General features: G+C 41.2%; 1 protein-coding gene across 4 annotated transcripts in view; it reads left to right on the top strand.

The window, feature by feature from the left end:
- nr3c2 (nuclear receptor subfamily 3, group C, member 2) overlaps window positions 1-23890 on the top strand; it is a 326066-nt gene that overhangs the window by 202496 nt on the left and 99680 nt on the right. For all 4 annotated transcript variants that reach the window (XM_059645238.1, XM_048529777.2, XM_048529786.2 and 1 more), the window contains 3 exons: window positions 8765-8913; window positions 14672-14788; window positions 21304-21624. In XM_059645238.1, coding sequence (XP_059501221.1) covers window positions 8765-8913; window positions 14672-14788; window positions 21304-21624 — 587 coding nt within the window. The remainder of the gene's footprint in view (window positions 1-8764; window positions 8914-14671; window positions 14789-21303; window positions 21625-23890) is intronic.

Below are 23890 nucleotides of genomic sequence, written 5' to 3'. Positions count from 1 at the left end.
CTTTCTCATTGAAGATAGCCTTGATCAAAGTTAGACCAACACAAGGAGAGACCACTTTGGATTTGGTGCTTGGCAACAAACCAGGCCAAGTGTTAGAACTATTGTTAGGAGACCATTTTGGTGGTAGTGATCATAACTCTGTTTCTTTCACGATAGTCACGGATAAGGATAGGTACGTACGGCAGGGTAAAGTTTATAATTGGGGGAAGGGTAATTACAATTCAGTTGGGCAAGAACTGAGTAACCTAAATTGGGAACAGATGCTGTCAGGGAAGAACACCACAGAAATGTGGAGATTGTTTAAGGAATGCATGTGCTAGATATGTTTGTCCCTAGCAGGCAGAGAAGATGCGGTCGAATGAGGGGGCCTTGGTTCTTGGGAGAGGTCGAACGACTGGTTAAGAGGAAGAAGGAAGCTTACGTAAGGTTTAGGAAAAGAAGAACGGAAAAGGCTGTAGAGGGATACAAGTTAGCCCGGAAGGAGCTGAAAAAAAGGCTTAGGAGAGCTATTATGGGGCATGAGAAAACCTTGTCAGATAGGATTAAGGAAAACTGCAAGGCTTTTTACACGTATGTGCAGAATAAGAGAATGACCAGAGAAGGTGTAGGGCCGATCAAGAATTGTAAAGGATTGTAAATTTGTGCACAGAGTCTAAAGAGATAGGAGAGGTCCTTAATGAATACTTAATGTATTCACAGTTGAGAGGGACCTACTTGTAGAGGAGGACGTTGTGAAACATGCAGGTAGGCTAGAGGAGGTTGATGTTAGTAAAGATGATGTGCTAGGAATTCTGAGGAAGTCGAAGATAGATAAGTCCCCTGGGCCAGATGGGATTTATCCAAGGATTCTATGGGACGCGAGGGATGAGGTCGCAGGGCCTTTGGCAATGATCTTGTTGTCCTCACTGTCCATAGGTATAGTGCCGAAAGACTAGAAAGAGGCAAACGTCATTCCCTTGTTCAAAAAAGGGAACAGCGATAACCCCCTGGAAATTACAGGTCAGTTAGTCTTACGTCAGTGGTGGGCAAATTATTGGAAAGGGCTCTGAGAGACAGGATTTATGATCACGTGGAAAGGCACTGTTTGATTCGTCATAGTCAGCATGGATTTGTGAGGGGTAGATCACGCCTCGCAAACCTTACTGAATTCTTTGAAGAGGTGACCAAACACGTGGATGAAGGTGGAGCAGTGGATGTGTTATACATGGATTTAAGTAAGGCGTTTGATAAGGTCCCCATGGTAGGCTCATGCGGAAGGTAAGGAGGCATGGGTTAGGGGGAAATGTGGCAGAATAGATTCAGAATTGGTTGACCCTTAGAAGACAAAGGGTGGTAGTGGATGGAAAATATTCAATATGGTGCTCAGTTATGAGTGGTGTGCCACAAGGATCTGTTCTGGGTCCGCTTCTATTTGTGATTTTTGTAAATTATTTGGATGAAGCAGTAGAAGGGTGGATTAGCACGGTCGTGGATGACACGAAGGTGGGTCATGTTGTGGACACTCTGGACGGCTGTTCTAGGTTACAAAGAGACATTGATAGAATGCAGAGCTGAGCTGAGAAGTGGCTGAGAAGTATGAGTTGATTCATTTTGGAAGGACAAACGTGAAAGCAGAATACAGGATTAACGGAAGGATTCTTGGCAGTATGGAGGAGCAGAGGGATCTTGGGGTTCATGTTCACAGTTCGCTGAGATCTGCCACTCTGGTGGATAGAGTTATTAAGAAGGCGTATGGTGTGTTAGCTTTCATTAATAGGGGGACTGAGTTCATAAGCCGTGAAGTTATGCTCCAGCTATACAAAAGCCTAGTTCGGCCACATCTGGAGTATTGTGTTCAGTTCTAGTCGCCTCATTACAGGAAGGATGTAGAAGTGTTAGAAAAGGTGCAGAGGAGATTTTCCAGTTGCCTAGAATGGAGGGAAGGTCTTACGAGGAAAGGTTGAGAGAGTTAGGGCTTTTCTCTTTAGAGTCGAAGGATGAAAGATGACTTGATAGAGTTGTACAAAATGATCCGAGGTATAGATAGAGTAGATGGCTAGAGACTTTTTCCTAGGGTGGAGGTAGCTTTTACAAGCAGACATAGTTTTAAAGTGAACAGAGGAAGATATTGGGGAGATGTCAGAGGTAGGTTCTTTGCTCAGAGAGTGGGAAGGGCGTGGAATGCATTGCCAGAGAGGGTAGTGGAGTCAACCTCATTAGGGGCACTTAAGCGGCTATTAGATAGGCATATGTATGATAGTATAAGGTAGCGTGGAGGCTAGATAGACCTAAGGTTTAGGGTAAAAGTTCAGCACAACATCATGGGCTGAAGGGCCTATACTGTTCAATGTTCTATGTTCTAAACTTCTCCTATTAAAGGCACCAGTCTCAATTTTGATGCCTTAGGTATCCTATTCAATCAATATGATGGATATTAGATAGTTTCTTTTCATTCAAAACAAAAAACGTTTTTAAAAAAAAGTCCCTCTCACTCAGTTCTGAAACTGAGTGTTGGCAAATTTGGCAAGATAACATTGACTTTGGTCATGGTGCCAATGTTGGATATTCCTGAATTGGGGTCTGGAAAACACAGTTGCCTTGGCATTTATATTAATTTGTACTGTTGGTTATTTAGAACATGAGGCAAAACATGCACTGCCTGATACAACTACAGTTGTTTAAATTACACATATTTTACTTGCTCAGTAGTTCCCATGCCACAGATCAGTGGTTCTGGAGAAAAAATAATTGGAAACACGCAAAAAAAATTATTTAAAGCAAACTCTTGGATGACATGATTATTTTTGTAAACTTCAGTGTTTTTATTAACACAGAGTTTCATAGTTACAAACTGGATGTTTACTGTCAATCTTATTCCAGAGGAAGCTGGAATGTTTTTATTTACTTTGTTGTAATGCCTGACTATTTTGGTGGATAGGCCCCTGAGGACTTACACAAGATCTACTGTTTGTCAGCATTCAGTGCCGTTTGTAGGACACTTGTCAGCTGGTAGAATGTCTTAACAAAGTATGCTCCTAAGAAAAGGGCTGTGTGGCGAAATACGTTTTGCAAGGTATTGTCATTATTCTCCTAGTTTTATGTGTTGGTAATTTTAATTGTACCTGTAAACCTGGGATGGGAAGTATTCTGTTGCTAACATCAACAAATGGCACACTGAATTTAGACAAAATTCCAGTGCTGTCTGTTATAATGGACTTTAACGTGTAATATCAAGCCCTGAAATGAAAAGAGTGTGATGAATGCTCAGGCATTCTCCTGCTATCATCATGGCTGACCATTGAGAAGTTTTTAGAACAAACAGTTTCATGAACTGAATCTATTGGAGAACTCCGCAGTGCAGTGAAATTTTCATTACCTGTGACTTTAGAAATGCTCTGTGTTTCATAATTGCTTTTTTTATTTCGGATCGTTAGAACAGGAGTAGGCCATTTATCCCCTTGAGCCTGTTCTATCATTCAGTGAGATCGTGGCTGATCTGTGGCCTCATTCCACATACCTGTCCGTTGCCTCAATATCTTTGCTGAACAAAAAAATGATCAATCTCAGATTAAAAATTAATAACTGTTCCAGCATCCATTTCCGTTTGTGGAAGAGAGTTCCAAACATTTACCACCTTTTGAATGTAGAAGTGCTTCCTAACATCTCTCCTGAATGGTCTGGTCCAGTTCTCAGATTGTGTCCCCTACTTCTAGAATCCCCAACCAGTGGAAATAGTTTCTCTTTATTTACTGTATCTTTTCCAGAAGACTTCAATCATATCACCTTCTAACCTTCTAAATTTTAGGGAAAACAGCCTAGCTTAACTCTTAAAATGTAGGTGTCATTCTTGTAAACCTACAGTGCACTCTTTGGAAGGCATGGTGTCAAGGTGTGCTCATAGTACTTCAGATAGGGTCTAACCAAAGTTTTGTATAACTGTAGAATAACTTTTGCACTCTTGAACTTCAGTCCTCTAGATTTAAAGACCTGCATTACATTAGCTTTCTTGATTATTTTCGGTGCCTATTCATGACATTTTAAAGACCTATGCATCTGAGCACCCAAGTCTCTTTGGACTGCCATTGTTTATAATTTCATAACACCTTTTTAGTTCAAAATTGATAACCGCTTGCTTACATTGAACAGCATCTGCCACACTTTTGCCCATTCACTTCATCTACCAATGTCACTTTATAATTTTACGCTAGCAACTGCACTGTCTACAATGCTGCCTACTATGGTGTCATTTTTGTGCCATCTAACTTGGTGCAAATTTGGATATATGTCTTTCCATGTCATTATCCAAGTCGTTAATAAATAACATGAATAACCAAGGCTGTAAAACAGATCCTTGTGGGACACCAAAGGTCACCTCTTGTCAATTTGAGTACCCTATCCATTATCTGTACTGTCTGTCGTCTGCCACTCAACCAATTTCCCAGCTATTTCAGTAACTTGCATTTAGTTCCATAGACTTTACTGATCTTTTTACCTTCACATATTCATAGAAACTTTTATTGTCAGTTTTAATATTCCCTGCGATTTGACTTTCATATGTTTGGAAACATTTTCAATCCTCAGCCATGCTGCTTATTCTAGTAATTCTTTGTAAGCTGTGATTGTGCCAACTTTCCTTTTTTGTTTTTGTACCATGGACATGAATACAGTGCAAATAAAACCATTCAGCAGTCTCATATGACTGGTCAAGGATAGTGAAAGCTCTTCAGATGGATCAAATACCACTGAATTCACCACAGTCTCATCACTCGTGTACCAACAATCTCCATTAATCAGGACACGTACCGAACATACTTCGCCTCACTCTCATACACTAATAGAAGACACACTCATATCCACAGCTGGCACATACTGCCATCAGTTCACAAATGACAAACAATACCCAAACCTATTGTACAACATTCCTTTACCTTAAGGATAAGAAGCGACAAACCCTGAGGCAACTGGAGCAAACTGAAGGAGATCAAGAAGGTAACAAAGTGTGAAGCTGGATGAACACAGCAGGCCAAGCAGCATCTCAGGAGCACACAGAAGCTTTTGTGCTCCTTAGATGCTGCTTGGCCTGCTGTGTTCATCCAGCTTCACACTTTGTATCTTGGATTCTCCAGCATCTGCAGGTCCCATTATTTTGAGATCAAGAAGGTCTCTATTTTCTAACTCTCTTGGAGGAGGTGGTGCTAGCCAATATTGGGCAACCCATGTCTGAAATCATCAAAGGTGATAACGTTATCTCACCTGATACTGTTTCATAGATCTCAACTCCTCATTTCACGCTTCATACTGCTTGCAAACTTCTGATCACGTAAGTGTGTATCCTTTGCTTGCATCATCCTGCAGTCTTCTCTTGTTCCTTTCTCTTTTCAGGTATTCAAATAGTGTCATCTGACCAGAGCAAAAAGACTGTGATGTTGAAAGTGCGCCGTAAACCAATCTCACACATACAACCACCAGCTCAGATACTGACACTAGTCTAGATATTTGAATTAATACAGTGTTTGGATTGGTGGCAGACACATGCACAGTTTTGTTAATTGGCTTCCATAATGCTTCATTGCCATGATCCTGACCCCACGCCATTTTTAGTGAAGAGGGTACTCAGCTGTCCACCATTTCCTAGCAGGCAGCCCATTAAGGGCTACTATTGATAATTACTTAGCCTCCTTTGTCAACTAGGATTTTCTGTTGACAGTGCAGCCAGCCCATACCACCTGGTAGGTTCAGGATGGGAAGTGGGTGTGAGAGGGTGATGGATCATGTGAGGAGCACCCACCATTGGGGCTACCAGGCCACAGCTAAAATCACAGACTATTTCTTGAAAGTGTTGTTTCTCCATGATTGTAGCCAAGCAGCTGCAGTCATTTTAAGTAGAAACATGCCTAATCTCTTCTTCACAGGGCATGTCCATGTTGAAGAACCATCTCTCTTTCTCTCTCCATTATGAATCTGCAGCTCCCACTTCAACCCCAGCCTCAGAAGCTCTCTGTCATCTTACATTGACTGGTAAACAGGTTACTCACTGAGATTTGAAAATTCCAGCTGCTCTGTGCCATTTAGAGGATAGCATACAGGTAGGTAGTACATGAATGAAGATGCAGGGAATGCGTGGGCTAGGAAGTACTCATAGTGCAGGTACCAGCTCACTTTAGAGCAAGGTCATACATAAGTTTTGCCGTAGAGAACCAGATGAGCATTTCAATCAAGTGACCTGTAGAAAAATGCTGAGTGTAATGCGAAATGAAATATGTCATGCATTGGGAAAGTGGTTGGAAAGCCTGTGGTCAGTGTTAAGAAACATGGAGAAATCCTGAATCAGAAGATTTTGCATTGAGCTTGGAGACCGTTGTTTCCAGCTTGGTGGTGGTAGCCAATTCAAGCAGCTCATGACTGAACCATGAAGTAGTGTATCATGGCAAATATCTCCGCTTCTACTGCAACACATTCACTCTTCCTCATTGATACTGTAATAGAAGAACTAATCCTTGATTATGATGGAGAGGTTTGGTATCCTGTTGAGAAACTTTCTTAACTTCTCTTCCTCCCTTTTCCAGCAGCTTAGCAATCTCTGTGTGACTTCTGTTACTTACTTTCTTTGAAGCTATATTCCAAGCGAAATGTCTACAAGTGTGCCCAAATCTGGGAGCACCTGGTTTGTGCAGAAATCTTGAAGGCAGCAAAGCCTTGTTCAGCACCAGCCACACTCCTCCCTTTTTCAAAATCCAATACTTTAAAAAATACAGAAAGAACCAAAGACTTGTGATATTGAAACAACAACCAGAAGAAACCCGTAAGAAACTGACCTGTAAAAAGGTGATTATCCCTCTGAGTTGAAGTGGTGCTGGGTCCTTCTCTTCGTTGACTACATAGAGCTCTGTGAGATTAAAAAAGGGTGGTGGCTACAGTGTTGAACTCAGAAATGGCACCACTGATGTCAAACCAATGCTGGATATTGATTAACATCATTATTTGTGCAGACTGCACATTTCTGGAATTCAGCATAGTTTATCATATAAGTGAACACATTTGCTGCAGATCCAGTTCTGCAGCTGTTCTGAAGAAGGGTCATTAGACCTGAAACATTAACTCTGATTTCTTGCCACTGGTGCTGTCAGATCTGCTGAGCTTTTCTAGCAATTTCTGTTTTCTCTTCCAATGCTGCAGCTGTAAGAGTGCTCATAGTGCTGAAAAACAGGGAGCAAATGATTCCAATTTCTCATCTGTTACCTACAACAATACATTGATGGACATGTTTGCAAATTGTCAATGACACTGTGACTGAGAGCTGGTAGTGTAAAAAGATAATTATTAGCTAGAATGTCGCAAAATGTCGGCAATGTCTGGAAATACAGATGATTTCACAAAGTGCAATTGTTTCATTAATGTCATTTTTGAGTTTTTGGATGATTTGTATTCATGAAAAGCACCTAGTCTGAGGATAGACTAGACAATGGAGTAAGTGTGGTGATTTAAGTCAATTTTAGGTGAACTGTTATTTACAGGATGTGTGCTCTGAGTAACACCACGAGAAAGCAAAATCTCGAGGTAATACTGAAGTGGTTAAATTTAAAGTGGTTTGGGCAGCAGTCATACGATCTGTATAAGTAATTGAACAATGCCATAGAATTCAAATAACAGAAACAATCATCTTTGCACCTTTCCTAAGTTGTGATGAATTTCCCCTGAACCTGTGCCACATTTTTTTTTGTTTTTGCATCATTTGTACTGCTGAGCAGAGTCCCTCTTTAGTGGTTGTTAAAAGGTGAAATAAATTGTGACAAAACGTTATAACTGACTGCATATGGAAGAACAGATTAAGCAAGATGTTAGGTGGCAAATCTTAGGTTGTTTCAAAGTTATTTGCTGCAATGTGACTTTCAGGTATACAATTATTGATTTATGTTTTAAAGTGAATTCTTATGAATTCCTATTATGGGGTATGTGAGCTGAACTCTTAATATGGTGTTCTTTAATGAGCGGGAAATGAGGTTTGGAGGGGACAGTGCTGTCCAGTGAAGTGCAAATTCCTAAACTTCACTCTTGGGAGTCCCACGTTGGTCTCATTTGTGTAATATATAGTAACGTATGGGTTTGGCCGCATCCACATGGTTTCATCGTTGTCTTTCCAGCTCCGTAGCTCAATAACGTTTTATTTTAGTTTACGTTGCCCTGTGGCCTCCTCCTAATGTCCTCCTGCAGGAGGCCGGTGTGTACGTAACTCAATCCCGGCTCCATCTCAGATATCGGTGTCGGAAGATAGTCCGTCAACTCGGAGCCACATCACAGTAGTTGCAATTTCTGTGCAACGTGACTGCCTCCAGCTCGGAGGCGCCAGTCGCGGAAGCAATGACACCGGTGGCAGCAGAGAAAGAGTACATTGCTAGGATCCTGGGAACAGTGAGGGACGGTGGCTGATAGGAGGAGGAGGGTGATGTCTACCGAGAGGGAAAGTTGAACTATTGAAGCTGTTTTAGCAATATCAATTTAATAGCAATGTATTCTGTATTTTATCATTTATACAATTTATTCTGTAATCTAAGATGACGCTGGAACATAGCGACATTATACACTAAGTACAATTGACACTCAAATAAATTTGAATCTATCATTACTGCAAACATGACAGTGCGTAAATCGTACTGACGGAAGCTCCGTATGCTCTGAAATGACATTTTTTGGTTAATGCGCACATATTCAACGCCTAATAGCAAATTGACTGTGTACAAAAGAAGCATAAAGCATCTTTCTAAAGTTGAAAATATCTGTTTTTCAGCTCCCCTATTAGACTGGATCGGAGCTGTTCATCAGTGACCTCAACACCATCGAAAGTCTGCTTGGTCTGTGCGGATGAGGCATCAGGATGCCATTATGGTGTTTTAACGTGTGGAAGTTGTAAGGTTTTCTTCAAAAGAGCTGTGGAAGGTAACTGTCTCTTTGTTTCCATTGTTTTCAGTTAATTAAACCAGCTGCAGCTCTCACGTTGTGCTGAATGTCTCATTATTTACCAGTAATTGCTGCTGAATAATACCATACTGCACTTAATGTACCATCAGATAAACAACATCCAGCATACAGAAAAAACACAGCTGTTCCCTCTAGGAAACATAAGGATTAGCTTTAGAAAGGAAAGGCAATTTGGTTTTAACCTAGTTGGATCTCTTCTGTTGAGGGCATTCTTTGCATTCACAGAAGGCAATAAGAAAAAAAGAAAGTGATCAGAGATAATGGGAACTGCAGATGCTGGAGAATCCAAGATAACAAAGTGTGGAGCTGGAAGAACACAGCAGGCCAAGCAGCATCTCAGGAGCACAAAAGCTGACGTTTCAGGCCTAGACCCTTCATCAGAGGTCTAGGCCTGAAACGTCAGCTTTTGTGCTCCTGAGATGCTGCTTGGCCTGCTGTGTTCATCCAGCTCCACACTTTGTTAAATTAAAGAGAAAGGAAAGTGCCCAGTTACATGTACAACGTATGTATTATATGTTGCATTGTTCTTCAGATGCTAATATCAGATCACTTACTTAATTGTTTATTCTGAGGCGTGTTTTGCTGTGGTCAATACTTGAGTATTGGAAGTTCAGGAGGATATCCTGCACTCACTGTTTGGAGTCATGGAGAGCCACCAGTGCAGATGCTTACTATCCACTTGTGTCTGTGTCAATCAGCGAAACAAGCTCTCCATAAGGAGACTTGAACCCATACTGAGGTCTTTTCTCACTGGTGCCCAGCTTACTGTTACATTTTTGAAACTAACATTTTTCTAAGCTCCTTTTGATGTAAATTTTTAATATTAAAATGATCATGCTGGCATTTTTGTGTATTTTACCCATGTGATTTATGACAATGATACAAGGGAAGCCAGCAAACTGAGGCCAAGTGCTTTCTCAAATGGGCGATAGTTTTTGGGCTTTATTTATTCATTCATCTTGTCTCAACAAGCAACATTAACAGTGGCTTTATTTTGTGGCTGGAAGCAATTACCTGTCCACTAATACTTTCTGTTTGGAACCGAGAAATCTGTGCAAAGGGAGAAAAGTGCAAGTTCTCAGCTTCAGATGAACTCAGTGTTTTACTTTATTAAGATGTAAACCTCTCTTCAGTTAGTAATGAAATGGGAAAGTACGATTATACCTATATTATGCAAGCTATACTAGTCATAAACAATCTGATTTTTTTAGACATTTCACTCCTTTGAAATAATTATACTGTGGTGCATGTTTCACAAGCGGCACTGGTACAGCAATCTGCATGAGCTTCGGGTATTTGCATAATCATTTTTCTGCATTTATAGAATAGTATTTGTGGTTTGAATTGTGCTGCATCCTTGTTAGGATTCCAGGTGGCCTGTGACGAAACTTGACTCAGTAATGTGGTTAAATAAGTTTTACAAGTGATTCAGATGGTGTCTGTGAATCAAAAGCATCACTCAGATTAAGTCACAGGCAGCAAATGCTTGTACAAAATCCTTTCAGTAGACATAAAATTTCCCTTTGTTTCATCTTTTACTGTGCTGCGCAGATGTATAGCAGAACACATGCCTGTAACGTCACTGTATGCTTTTATAAAATCTCATTTTAAACCACAAAGAATGTTCAGAATTAGCACTGTGGCCGTGATATTTACATCAAGAGTCTGATATAAAATCTAGGTCATTTTGTTCCAGAGCAGACTAATCTAGATTAAATAAATAAAAATTTTGCTTGCTAGCTTTTGGAATTCTTAGACTTAAAAAATCAGAATGTAAATACAAGAAGTGTGACGTTATTATTATCCAGTTTGAAATCAAAACTGTCACAGACATGACTAGAGATAGTAGGGACTGCAGATGCTGGAGAATCTGAGATAACAAGGTATAGAGCTGGATGAACACAGGCCAAGCAGCATCAGAGAAACAGGAGGGCTGATGTTTCAGGCCGAGACAAAGAAGGGTCTAGGCCTGAAACGTCAGCCTTCCTGCTCCTCTGATGTGGTGCTTGGCCTGCTGTGTTTATGCAGCTCTACACCTTGTTATCACAGACAGGACTAGCTTGATTTTCTATGCAGCAGCAAAATGTAATTTGTGCCTTCTCATTTGTAACTACATATTGAAAGAGAAAAGGAACTGTATTCATTTGCCTAAAGTTCTACTTGCTAACCACACACCTTCCACTCTTTTTACTTTTGGCTGTTTGCGTTAATGAACACTACCAACTGGGCAAGGATATATCAAATTTCTACAAAACTTGTCTTTTTTTTTAAAGAAATTTTAATGAATTTACATTTAAATTAATTTGAAGTATGATTCCTACATGTGTGTGCCTACAGAGTGCAGATGGAGTGTACATTTCGATAGCTTTAAACTTTAATGCTGTATTGTCCTTAGACTTTTAAACTTGATACTCAGGTATTTAAACTTGGTGTTAAGCTTTGCATCCTTGACTCCAGAAGTTGATAACATCTCACTGTATTTTTTCAACACTTTGTTCTGTGTCAGATTTCCTGATGGTGTCAGAATCTCTTCTGACGGATGAACTGGCAAGGCCAAAGCATTGTACAGGTCTGAGTAACATGGGTTACAGTGAGATTTGTGACAGAATTGAATGAGAATTCTGTCAAGACTGATCTCAACATTGGGAGCAACCTGTTACATATTTTAAGCTTTTGACAAATGAAGTGGTCAGTTTATTGCTAGAAAGCAGCAAATTGTCAGATAAGGGGAATCACTGCTTATTAAGCAGCTTGTTAATGGGCCACCTTGACTTGCTGTTCTGCTTTCTAGCTTCAGTCCCTTCATCCAAGCCGCTTATCTGAATTGTACAAGAGTGAGACCCCATCATTGATCCATTTCGTACACCATTTGTTACACCTTCCAACCAGAAAATGACCCATTTATGCCTAATGCCTATTTTCAGTTATCTAGCTTGTCTTTTGTCATGCAAATGTGTTATCATATACATTATGAGCTTGTATTTTCTGCAATGACCTTCGATGTGACACCTTATTAAATGTCTCTGGAAATCCAAGTGCAGAATGTCCATTAATTCCCAATTATCCACAGCTTGTTACTTAAGGAAACAATTCCTTTCCCAAAACTATGTTGACTCTGGCTGCTTTAATGTCCAGATTCATTTGTTGACGTTGTAGAGGGAACTTTACTTATGATGTGAATGTGCTATAGCCAACCCAGGAATTTATGTTAGAGATAAAGAAAAGTAATATTGGACTTGAAACATTAATTCTACTTACCTCTCCACAGATTCTGCCAGACCTGTTGAATATCTCCAGCATTCTCTATGTATGATAAGGATTAGAGTTGGAAAATGCTCCATTCTCCAGCATTGTAATCAATTGCTTTGATGAACATAGATGGCACATAAACATTAAATTGTTAGTAGGAACTAAAAGCCTGGCTTTAAATTTATATTTTTACTTCGGATGATTTTTCCAGAGAAGCAGTGGCTAACCCTTGGTATCGTTAGACTGAAAATAAATACTTTAGGGGCTATCATTTCTATTTCTTTAATCGGTGATGCATTTGATTAGGAATATCTGTCATTGGTATTGTAAACAAACATAATGCTTTCAAATGATCACCTTTGTATTTTGACAGAAGTGTTAGTCTATTGAAATATTAGAATATAATATCAGTGCTGTTGGTACTTTCTATTAACTGTTTCAGTCTTTTAAAAATGACTAAGAAAACAGAAACTGTGTACTGTAATGTTAGAATTACACAGCTCCCTCTTAAAAGACTGGGTTGGAGACTCAATTTTGATAGATTTAACTTCACAAAGATTTTGAAATATAAGGGCATTTTATGTCAGAAGCACAAATAGAAATGCTTCACAGAATCCCCCACAAGATGAGTGTTCATATATCAATATTTTTCATTACCTGTTTCATAATCATTTTGTCCATCAGCTCTCCAGTTTATTTTAATTCAAATGCTATAACTTCATGCACTTCATATCCACATTTTGAGTTGCCGTTATGTTTTTGTCACACATTTTTCATTAGCATTTTTATACAGAAATACGATTTGCTTATGTAAAATTGTCATGCAATAATTATACAACAGTGCAGACCTGGTTTTGGAGGTCACAAGGAATGGAGAAAGGTAAATGTGTCAGAATCAAGGAATAGGGGTTGGCTGTCAGTGGTGAATCCCCTGATTTAGGTCCAAACTCTCAATCTTGCACAAATTAGTGCAAATTGAATAATTCTGCCCTCCTTCATCTGGCAATTCCCTATCATGTTCTGAAGAAGGGTTACTGGACCCAATACATTAACTCTACTTTGTTTTCACAGATGTTGCCGTACTTGCTGGATTTTTTCAGCAAGTTCTGCTTTTGTTTTTGATTTCAGCATCTTCACTTCTTTTGGTTTTGTTTTTTGCTTAGCTTCCTACCGTCACTGGGTTACTAGTCAAATTGGCCAGCTCTTTCTTGTTTTGCCTGGAACTGAAATAATTGTGTCCAAGTGGAACGAGGCCTTTAAATTGTCACAAATTGACCATTTGAGAGCCTCAATTTATGGCTGGCTGGAAATGTTGGGATGTGCCATCCCATCCAAAATTTAATTCCTGTGGTGACAGCAAGGCAACTTGTGTATCCCTGATGCCAACTCAATTGATTACCTTCCCTCATACCTGTTTGACTGCCTTTGTGTGGAAATATGATGTAATCATCCCCATTTTCCTCTCTCACAAAATAAAACAAAGAACTGCAGATATTGAAAACCTTTGCTGTTTCTGGCAACTGAACATTCCCAGGAATGGGGAGAAGGAAACTGCTTGTTTCTAAGTCATCCTTATTAATTATCAAACACTGTCTGCAGAGTTAACAAATTGTGTCTAAGTAAAAGTATGATTTAAAGAACTATCAAATCCATACCAAGAACACCTAAGTGATACATGCAATTTGAAGTTACTGTTTCATCAAGTGTATTTCTGATAGCCATGTTTTGTTTTACTTTATACTCATACTTTATGCATCAGACCATAAGGAATTCTTGATGTATTGGAACCAAGATAAATGGCCTCCAAAAACCACAGCCATCTTCTTTTGTGTTAGGTACATTCCAGCCAAAGAAGAATTTTCCTTTTGATTTCCATTGACTTCAATTTTGATATGGCTCTTTAATGCGACTGTCAGTCAAATACTGCTTTGTAAAAGGCAGTAACATTGTCCATCCCTCTGTTCATGTTTGGACCAAGGTTATAATGAGGTCAGGAGCCAAGTACATGGTCCTCTGAAATGGAGCACCAGAGAACAGCTATTGTTGAGCAAATGCTGTTTGATAATATTTTTGATGAAACCTTGCACCATTTTGCTGTTGTTTGGGATTAGACTAATGGCGATAGAATCGGCTAATTGCTTCTGCTTTTATCTTAATTGGGACGTACCTGGATAATTTTCCACATTGTTGAGTGAATGCCAGCATTGTCTGAACGACACAATTGTAATTACTTGTGCCATGCATGTTTATGGGGCTTTGGCACTGCATGCTCTGCTTTCATGCCATTTTTAAGTATTTAAGCTGGAGATGAATGTTATATATTTGCTGAATTCACATTAGCATTCTGGGAAGCATAAATCCAAGCAACTGATTTACCAAACTCATGTGGGTCTGTAAACCTGGTTGTTTGGCTATTAAAATAGTATTTTGTTAACTTCTTATGTTTTACTTTTTTTAATGTAACTAGGGCAACAAAACTACTTATGTGCTGGACGAAATGACTGCATTATTGACAAAATCCGCAGAAAAAACTGCCCAGCTTGTCGATTACGCAAGTGTTTCAAAGCCGGGATGAACTTGGGAGGTAATTTTTTTTTCTTTAAGTAAACATTTGTCATCCACTTTTAAAAAACGTGATTTCACTCACACAAAAAGAATTCCTTTCTTAATCAGATAAACACTCCTTTCATACTATGGCTCTATGTGACAATACCATATCTCAAGTTAAGTATGTCCTGTATTTATTGTACTAAAGAACTAAAATGTATTGCCTTACATTGATATGTTTGTATTAGGTGACAGAGAGGGATAGCATATAGTTCTACTGCCTCTGGAACTTCAGATCAAATCCTGCCCACGATTGGTTGGATGCAAGGCTTTCTGCCCACTGGCTGCTGTGATGTAGTTTGGTCTGTCGGTCCCACAATACTGAACTGTCCCTAATTTGACTCCATTTCCTGGAGAGAGATCAAACCTCCTTCTCAGATCACATGATGTGGGAAGGAGGTTTGCCATAACTATGTACTGACATGCCTTAATGTGTACATAAACTTTCTGTAAAGCAGAGATTTATTTAAATGTAGTATCAGAGATAATGGGAACTGCAGATGCTGGAGAATTCCAAGATAATAAAATGTGAGGCTGGATGAACACAGCAGGCCAAACAGCATCTCAGGAGCACAAAAGCTGACGTTTCGGGCCTAGACCCTTCTTCAGAGAGGGGGATGGGGAGAGGGAACTGGAATAAATAGGGAGAGAGGGGGAGGCGGACCGAAGATGGAGAGTAAAGAAGATAGGTGGAGAGAGTATAGGTGGGGAGGTAGGGAGGGGATAGGTCAGTCCAGGGAAGACGGACAGGTCAAGGAGGTGGGATGAGGTTAGTAGGTAGATGGGGCTGCGGCTTGGGGTGGGAGGAAGGGATGGGTGAGAGGAAGAACCGGTTAGGGAGACAGAGACAGGTTGGACTGGTTTTGGGATGCAGTGGGTGGAGGGGAAGAGCTGGGCTGGTTGTGTGGTGCAGTGGGGGTAGGGGACAAACTGGTCTGGTTTAGGGATGCAGTAGGGGAAGGGGAGATTTTGAAACTGGTGAAGTCCACATTGATACCATATGGCTGCAGGGTTCCCAGGCGGAATATGAGTTGCTGTTCCTGCAACCTTTGGGTGGCATCATTGTGGCAGTGCAGGAGGCCCATGATGGACATGTCATCTAGAGAATGGGAGGGGGAGTGGAAATGGTTTGCGACTGGGAGGTGCAGTTGTTTGTTGTGAACTGAGCGGAGATGTTCTGCAAAGCGGTCCCCAAGCCTCCGCTTGGTTTCCCCAATGTAGAGGAAGCCGCACCGGGTACAGTGGATGCAGTATACCACATTGGCAGATGTGCAGGTGAACCTCTGCTTAATGTGGAAAGTCATCTTGGGGCCTGGGATAGGGGTGAGGGAGGAGGTGTGGGGGCAAGTGTAGCATTTCCTGCGGTTGCAGGGAAAGGTGCCGGGTGTGGTGGGGTTGGAGGGCAGTGTGGAGCGAACAAGGGAGTCATGGAGAGAGTGGTCTCTCCGGAAAGCAGACAGGGGTGGGGATGGAAAAATGTCTTGGGTGGTGGGGTCGGATTGTAGATGGCGGAAGTGTCGGAGGATGATGCGTTGTATCCGGAGGTTGGTAGGGTGGTGTGTGAGAACGAGGGGGATCCTCTTAGGGCGGTTGTGGCGGGGGCGGGGTGTGAGGGATGTGTTGCGGGAAATACGGGAGACGCGGTCAAGGGCGTTCTCGATCACTGTGGGGGGAAAGTTGCGGTCCTTAAAGAACTTGGACATCTGGGATTTGCGAGAGTGGAATGTCTTATCATGGGAGCAGATGCGGCGGAGGCGGAGGAATTGGGAATAGGGGATGGAATTTTTGCAGGAGGGTGGGTGGGAGGAGGTGTATTCTAGGTAGCTGTGGGAGTCGGTGGGCTTGAAATGGACATCAGTTACAAGCTGGTTGCCTGAGATGGAGACTGAGAGGTCCAGGAAGGTGAGGGATGTGCTGGAGATGGCCCAGGTGAACTGAAGGTTGGGGTGGAAGGTGTTGGTGAAGTGGATGAACTGTTCGAGCTCCTCTGGGGAGCAAGAGGCGGCGCCGATACAGTCATCAATGTACCGGAGGAAGCACCTACACAGGCCCCAAACCCCACCTCTTCCTCCGGTACATTGATGACTGTATCGGCGCTGCCTCTTGCTCCCCAGAGGAGCTCGAACAGTTCATCCACTTCACCAACACCTTCCACCCCAAACATCAGTTCACCTGGGCCATCTCCAGCACATCCCTCACCTTCCTGGACCTCTCAGTCTCCATCTCAGGCAACCAGCTTGTAACTGATGTCCATTTCAAGCCCACCGACTCCCACAGCTACCTAGAATACACCTCCTCCCACCCACCCTCCTGCAAAAATTCCATCCCCTGTTCCCAATTCCTCCGCCTCCGCCGCATCTGCTCCCATGATAAGACATTCCACTCTCGCAAATCCCAGATGTCCAAGTTCTTTAAGGACCGCAACTTTGCCCCCACAGTGATCGAGAACGCCCTTGACCGCGTCTCCCGTATTTCCCGCAACACATCCCTCACACCCCGCCCCCACCACAACCGCCCTAAGAGGATCCCCCTCGTTCTCACACACCACCCTACCAACCTCCGGATACAACGCATCATCCTCCGACACTTCCGCCATTTACAATCCGACCCCACCACCCAAGACATTTTTCCATACCCACCCCTGTCTGCTTTCCGGAGAGACCACTCTCTCCATGACTCCCTTGTTCGCTCCACACTGCCCTCCAACCCCACCACACCCGGCACCTTCCCCTGCAACCACAGGAAATGCTACACTTGCCCCCACACCTCCTCCCTCACCCCTATCCCAGGCCCCAAGATGACTTTCCACATTAAGCAGAGGTTCACCTGCACATCTGCCAATGTGGTATACTGCATCCACTGTACCCGGTGCGGCTTCCTCTACATTGGGGAAACCAAGCGGAGGCTTGGGGACCGCTTTGCAGAACATCTCCGCTCAGTTCGCAACAAACAACTGCACCTCCCAGTCGCAAACCATTTCCACTCCCCCTCCCATTCTCTAGATGACATGTCCATCATGGGCCTCCTGCACTGCCACAATGATGCCACCCAAAGGTTGCAGGAACAGCAACTCATATTCCGCCTGGGAACCCTGCAGCCATATGGTATCAATGTGGACTTCACCAGTTTCAAAATCTCCCCTTCCCCTACTGCATCCCTAAACCAGACCAGTTCGTCCCCTCCCCCCACTGCACCACACAACCAGCCCAGCTCTTCCCCCCCCACCCACTGCATCCCAAAACCAGTCCAACCTGTCTCTGCCTCCCTAACCGGTTCTTCCTCTCACCCATCCCTTCCTCCCACCCCAAGCCGCACCCCCATCTACCTACTAACCTCATCCCACCTCCTTGACCTGTCCGTCTTGCCTGGACTGACCTATCCCCTCCCTACCTCCCCACCTATACTCTCTCCACCTATCTTCTTTACTCTCCATCTTCGGTCCGCCTCCCCCCCTCTCCCTATTTATTCCAGTTCCCTCTCCCCATCCCCCTCTCTGATGAAGGGTCTAGGTCTGAAACGTCAGCTTTTGTGCTCCTGAGATGCTGCTTGGCCTGCTGTGTTCATCCAGCCTCACATTTTATTACCATGTATTTAAATGTGTAGGGTTTATTTATTAGTATGACTTTCTATTGAGATTACTTGCAGAATCCTACTCTTAGTTAATAAAGTACCAGTGTTACCTATGGGCAGGTAAAATCAGTCTCATGGCAACACTATGTTATCTCATTGGCAGGAAACTGAAATGAAATAAGAAGAATAGCAGCACTCAATGAAATACCTCTGTAGTTTAACTGAAAACCCAGAACTACTTGCACTCAAAATCAGAAACACTAATAAAAATAGGATAATTTGAAATAATGTTCAAGTTTTTTTTGCATAAAATATTGGTATTTTCATTCTTAAATTAACATTTGCATTTAGCATTTTTGTGTCTATAGCAATCATGTCCAAAGCAACATTACAATTCCTGAGAATTTGAAATAGGTAGAAATAGGTAGTGATTAAGTATGTTTGATTTTGATTAAATTACAAGATCTGAATATTTGCAAAATAATGGAGTGAAATCCTAAAGTGCTTTAGACAGTGTTTTAGTACTATATGTTGAAAATTGTCCATTCACTCAGAGCCCTGTCACTACAAAGATTAGTCAAAAAACTAATGAGATGTCAGGATAGATCACAGAGAATAAGTTATTCTATGTTTTCTTGTCAGACTGCATTTGGAATCTGAGGGACAACGTTAAACATTTGATGTCTTGTCATAGGAATGTGCCCGCAGGAGAACATACTGGGAATTTGTATCAGAGATAATGGGAACTGCAGATGCTGGAGAATCCGAGATAACAAAGTGTCGAGCTGGATGAACACAGCAGGCCAAGCAGCATCTTAGGAGCACAAAAGCTGATGTTTCAGGCCTAGAACCTTCATCAGAAAAGGGGGATGGGGAGAGGGTTCTGAAATAAATAAGGAGAGAGGGGGAGGCGGATCATTGATGGATAGAGGAAAAGATAGGTGGAGAGGAGACAGACAAGTTGAAGGGGCGGGGATGGAGCCTGTAGAGGTGAGTATAGGTGGGAATGTAGGGAAGGGGTAGGTCAGTCCGGGGAGGACGGACAGGTCAAGGGGGTGGAATGAGGTTAGTAGGTAGAAAATAGAGGTGCGGCTTGAGGTAGGAGGAGGGGATAGGTGAGAGATGCTGCTTGGCCTCTGTGTTCATCCAGCTCCACACTTTGTTATACTGGGAATTTGTACCCGTTTTTCCATGATTTTTCATCTCCAATGGACAATGGCGAATGCACCTCCAAAGTTCTGATCTGCAACTCTGAAAGCTTGCCATTATCATTTAAATAATCCATTGCTATTGAAATAACATTAGTCCTTCACACATTTTCAGTACCTTTGTTTAAAAACAATGTATTTTCATTATGGAGATAGAACTGCCGATCAGAAGAAGGGTCTAGGCCCGAAACGTCAGCCTTCCTGCTCCTCTGCTGCTTGGCCTGCTGTGTTCATCCAGCTTCTCACCGTGTTATCTCATTTTTTCATTATGTTGTTTGAAGTAAGGCATTGAAAATTAGTATGGGACTTGAGCTGGAAGTAATAGGAAGATATAGAGAGAAGTCAACTTTTCTGATGACAATAGCAATGAGATGATTTGCAGGTATATAAAGTGCTGACAGGCATAAACAACTTAGATGTAATCATGCTATTTAACATAAACTATGCCATCACAATAAGGGCATAGTTTCAAACTGAACAAACCATAAATATCAAATAAAAACCAAAAGAGTTGCAGATGCTATAAATCAGAAACAGGAACTGAAATTGCTGGAAAAGTTCAGCACGTCTGGCAGCATCTGTGAAGAGAAGTCAGAGTTTATTTTTCAGATGCAGTAACCCTTCCTCAGAGGAGGCAGTGAGAGGTAATGCTGTGTCAAAGACTAGGCATTTGTAAGTAAAGGGTAATTGGTGATGGGATGCTGGCCTCTGAAGAGCTACTTCACTGTCAACTTCAAGGTTTATGCCCCAGTTTCCTGGTTGGCAACATATGAAAAGCGGAGATGAAAGGGAAGCATTGCTGCATCTCTTGATTAGATTTTTGAAATTTACACATCTCTTTCACAAAGCAAGTGTGAGGGAAGAGGTCTAGAGATGGATCCTATTGCTGAGTTATGGGAGGGATCAGCACAGTTACACGAATGAATGACTGTGAGGTCAGGGAAAACTCCAGCCACTTCTGGGTCAAAAAGAATATTTTAAACAAAATATTTAGTGGCAGCTTTTGGGCCATTCTTAGTTAAGCAAGCAATCCAAAATCTGTCTTTTCTCAATGAGCAGGTTCCCTGTGGAAGCGTGGTTGCCAGTTAAGGCATATTCCATTTGCAATTCCCATTTTCAGATTAAAAATTGGACAAGTGCAACTACCACTCCAGCCCTTGTCACCTCTGTCAAATTTCATTGTGAAGGCCTTTTCTGTGTTGAACATGAATCTCTTTGGCGTTCCCTGCAGAATTGTCATAGATCTTCCGATGTAGCTGTTGCAAATATGGCTTTTGTTTCAGTCTTTTAAATCTTTTAATACTTTTTAATCCTACTATTTGAAATGTCTGATGGAAAATTCCTTGTGATTAGCCATCCTGAGGCAGGAGTTTGACATATTGTACAAATAGACTGACCCCAACAGCTTCAGAAGGATTAGATCACTTCTTGGTCAGCAGAAGTAAACTGCACTGTGTGGTTTTTTCTTAACTCAGTTTTTTGTGTTTACAGAAATGTTTAAAGTTATGTTGTCTACCAACAGTCATTTTAATGCTTTATTAGATTTTGAATAGTTTTCTTGGTGTCAGTAGATACTCAATGATATTATTCAGTAGATACCACTGAAAATCCTTGTAAGTGTATAAAACCTCAGGTTTCAAGTACAGGATGAAAGCTGAAATAAGATACAAGAAAACCAAAAAGATTGGTTATTATTATGTTCTTTCTCCCTTAGCACGGAAGTCTAAGAAGCTGGGGAAGGTGAAAGGGCTACATGAAGAGCATCAACCACCACATAGCCCCAAAGAAGGAATCACGTTCACTGCTCCTTTACCAGAACCTACGGCAAGCACTGCACTTGTTCCTAACTTCTCACATATGCCACCACATATTCACCCATCCTTGAGCACTATTCTTGAAGCTATTGAGCCTGAAGTGGTTTACGCATCTTATGATAGCAGTCAAGCAGACACAACTAATCACCTGCTGTCCAGTTTGAACAAGCTGGCAGAGAAACAGATGGTTCGTATTGTGAAGTGGGCGAAAGGTCTTCCAGGTAAGATGCAAAGAAATAATTAATTTTCACTTCTTATCCTTTGCATGCTTGCTCTTATTTATGTTTTTAATGAAAGAATTGTATTTTTCCATCATATTTAGGGCATTCACATTCAAACGTTCACATGGGCATTTATCTAACTGCGTATATGTAGTATGTATAGGTGTCCTATGCAGACCTACAGGCAAGTATGACAAAAATCTTATAAAATGATGTTTACAAGAAGCTGTGTTTTGAAACACTGAGTAAATGACAGAACATATTTCAATGTATTAGCTTGAAACATGATATTCTATTTCTGGGTTTCCAAATCTGTGGACTAATTTATTTAATTATATTGCAATTACTGAATATTCAGATGATTTGATACAAAAAATAATAGTCTCACTCTCTTAATATAACAGTTAAATAGAGAAAAAAAGTTGATGACAAGTTACTTTATGAGATCAACAACACTTGCATTTATATAGAACTTTTGGCATAGTAAAATGTCCTAGACATTGGGTACTAATTTGGCTAAGAAACTATGCTTACAACTGGTTTCTACATAGCTACAAAATTCTTGGGATCCTGTCAGTGTCCTGGTGGAATTATCACATTACATTGATGATGAACTCCCTCAGGGAAATGGTGGAAAACTGAGAGTGATCTCAGCACACCTGTGTGATCGTTTTCACAGCTTTTTGGCACCTATATGTCATTTTGCAATAGATTGGCAGAAATAAGTTGGGGACATTAACACATAATTTTGTACATTTACCTCAGACTAGAATGCTTGGGACTGCATTAACTATTTGAAACATTATATATGGATGCTTAAGTAAGTGTGCATGTACAAAAGTTTTGTTTTAAGTTATGACAATGTAATTTTGCTTAAGTAGACATCCTCCTTGAACTGATTGTAATGAGGTCAGCCAGCTAACCTCATGGAGTTTGAGTTTCCTGATTGGGACTGTTAATCTGGTCCAATCAGGGATTCCTGGCTGAAAGATAAAAAAAACATGACTGTCAGAGGTACTGACACTCTGGTATCTGATCTGAATGAGGCAGTACTGAAGTCAAGGACTGTTTTCATTTTAACAAAATGGTGATTTGGTGACAGGATACCGGCCCTCATGGTTATTTTATCTCTTGCCTATACTAACTGTTTTGAATTGAACCAAATTAGCCTCATAAGCTTGAATGGAACATTTTGAATTAGTACCTGCCCCAAACAATTTTTAATAATATCACAGCTAGATTGTAATTGATTTTGTTGCAGGTAAGATTCCATTTTAAATTTTGATGAAGTATTTCCGTAATCTTGATATCCTGAACTCTGATTCCTCTGTATTTGCTTTCAGTGCTAGTTGCTATTTAAAACTTCTTGATTTAAAAAAGGCTGTTGTGCCAAAACTGAGTAAGTTTGGTCATGAGTGTATTTTGTGATGTGCTATCTCTAATTTATGAAATCCTAAAGAACATTGTGTTGTGGCAAGCTGTCATTAAAATTAATTCATTTCAAAGGGTTTTGAATTCCCTTGAACAATTCTGAAGTTTATGAATTGCATTGTTGTACCATATCCTAAAATACAAAGCTGATAATGAGGGAGAAGAACTTGAGTTAGATGAGAGTGAACAACCAGATCGTCCATGTCCGCTGTGAATTATAGATAGATTTACATACCACCATGTTTTCTAGCTTTTGATACTTTCCTTACTTTTTAAGACTACGTAGTATTCATTGGTGCCCTTACTTTGTAAAAGGTATGTGTGTATGTATAGAATGTTTAATCAAGCAATTCTGGACCTGGCTGAAAGTCAGCATCCACGTAGATAGGTACAAAGGCAAGATATTAAATGTGCTGGAAATCTAAAATGAAAACCGAAAATGTTGGAAATATTTGGCATGTTATGGACCATCTGTGGAGAGAAACTGGTGGCTAACCTATAATCAAAAGAAATACTCCTCTTTGAAAATCAGTATTTTGTGAATGGAGAAAATACACTTAGTCTTAGAGTCCTACAGCATGGAGACAAGCCCTTCAGCCCAGCTGGCCCATGCCGATTGTCCATCCGCCTTAACCCCATTTCCCTGCACTTAGCCCATGATCTTCTAAACCTTCCCTACCCATGTATTTGTCCAAAAGCCTTTTATATGTTGTTAATGTACCTGCCTCAACCACTTCTGTTGGCACTCTTTCCATATACATACCACCCTCTCTGTAAAATAAAAAGTTGCCCCTCAGCTTCCCATGTATTCTTTACCCTCTTACCTTAAACTGAT

Source organism: Stegostoma tigrinum, chromosome 1, assembly GCF_030684315.1.
Source record: "Stegostoma tigrinum isolate sSteTig4 chromosome 1, sSteTig4.hap1, whole genome shotgun sequence".
Taxonomy (NCBI): domain Eukaryota; kingdom Metazoa; phylum Chordata; class Chondrichthyes; order Orectolobiformes; family Stegostomatidae; genus Stegostoma; species Stegostoma tigrinum.
The sequence above is the reverse complement of the archived record's forward strand: the minus strand, read 5'-3'. Positions and strand labels throughout refer to the sequence as shown.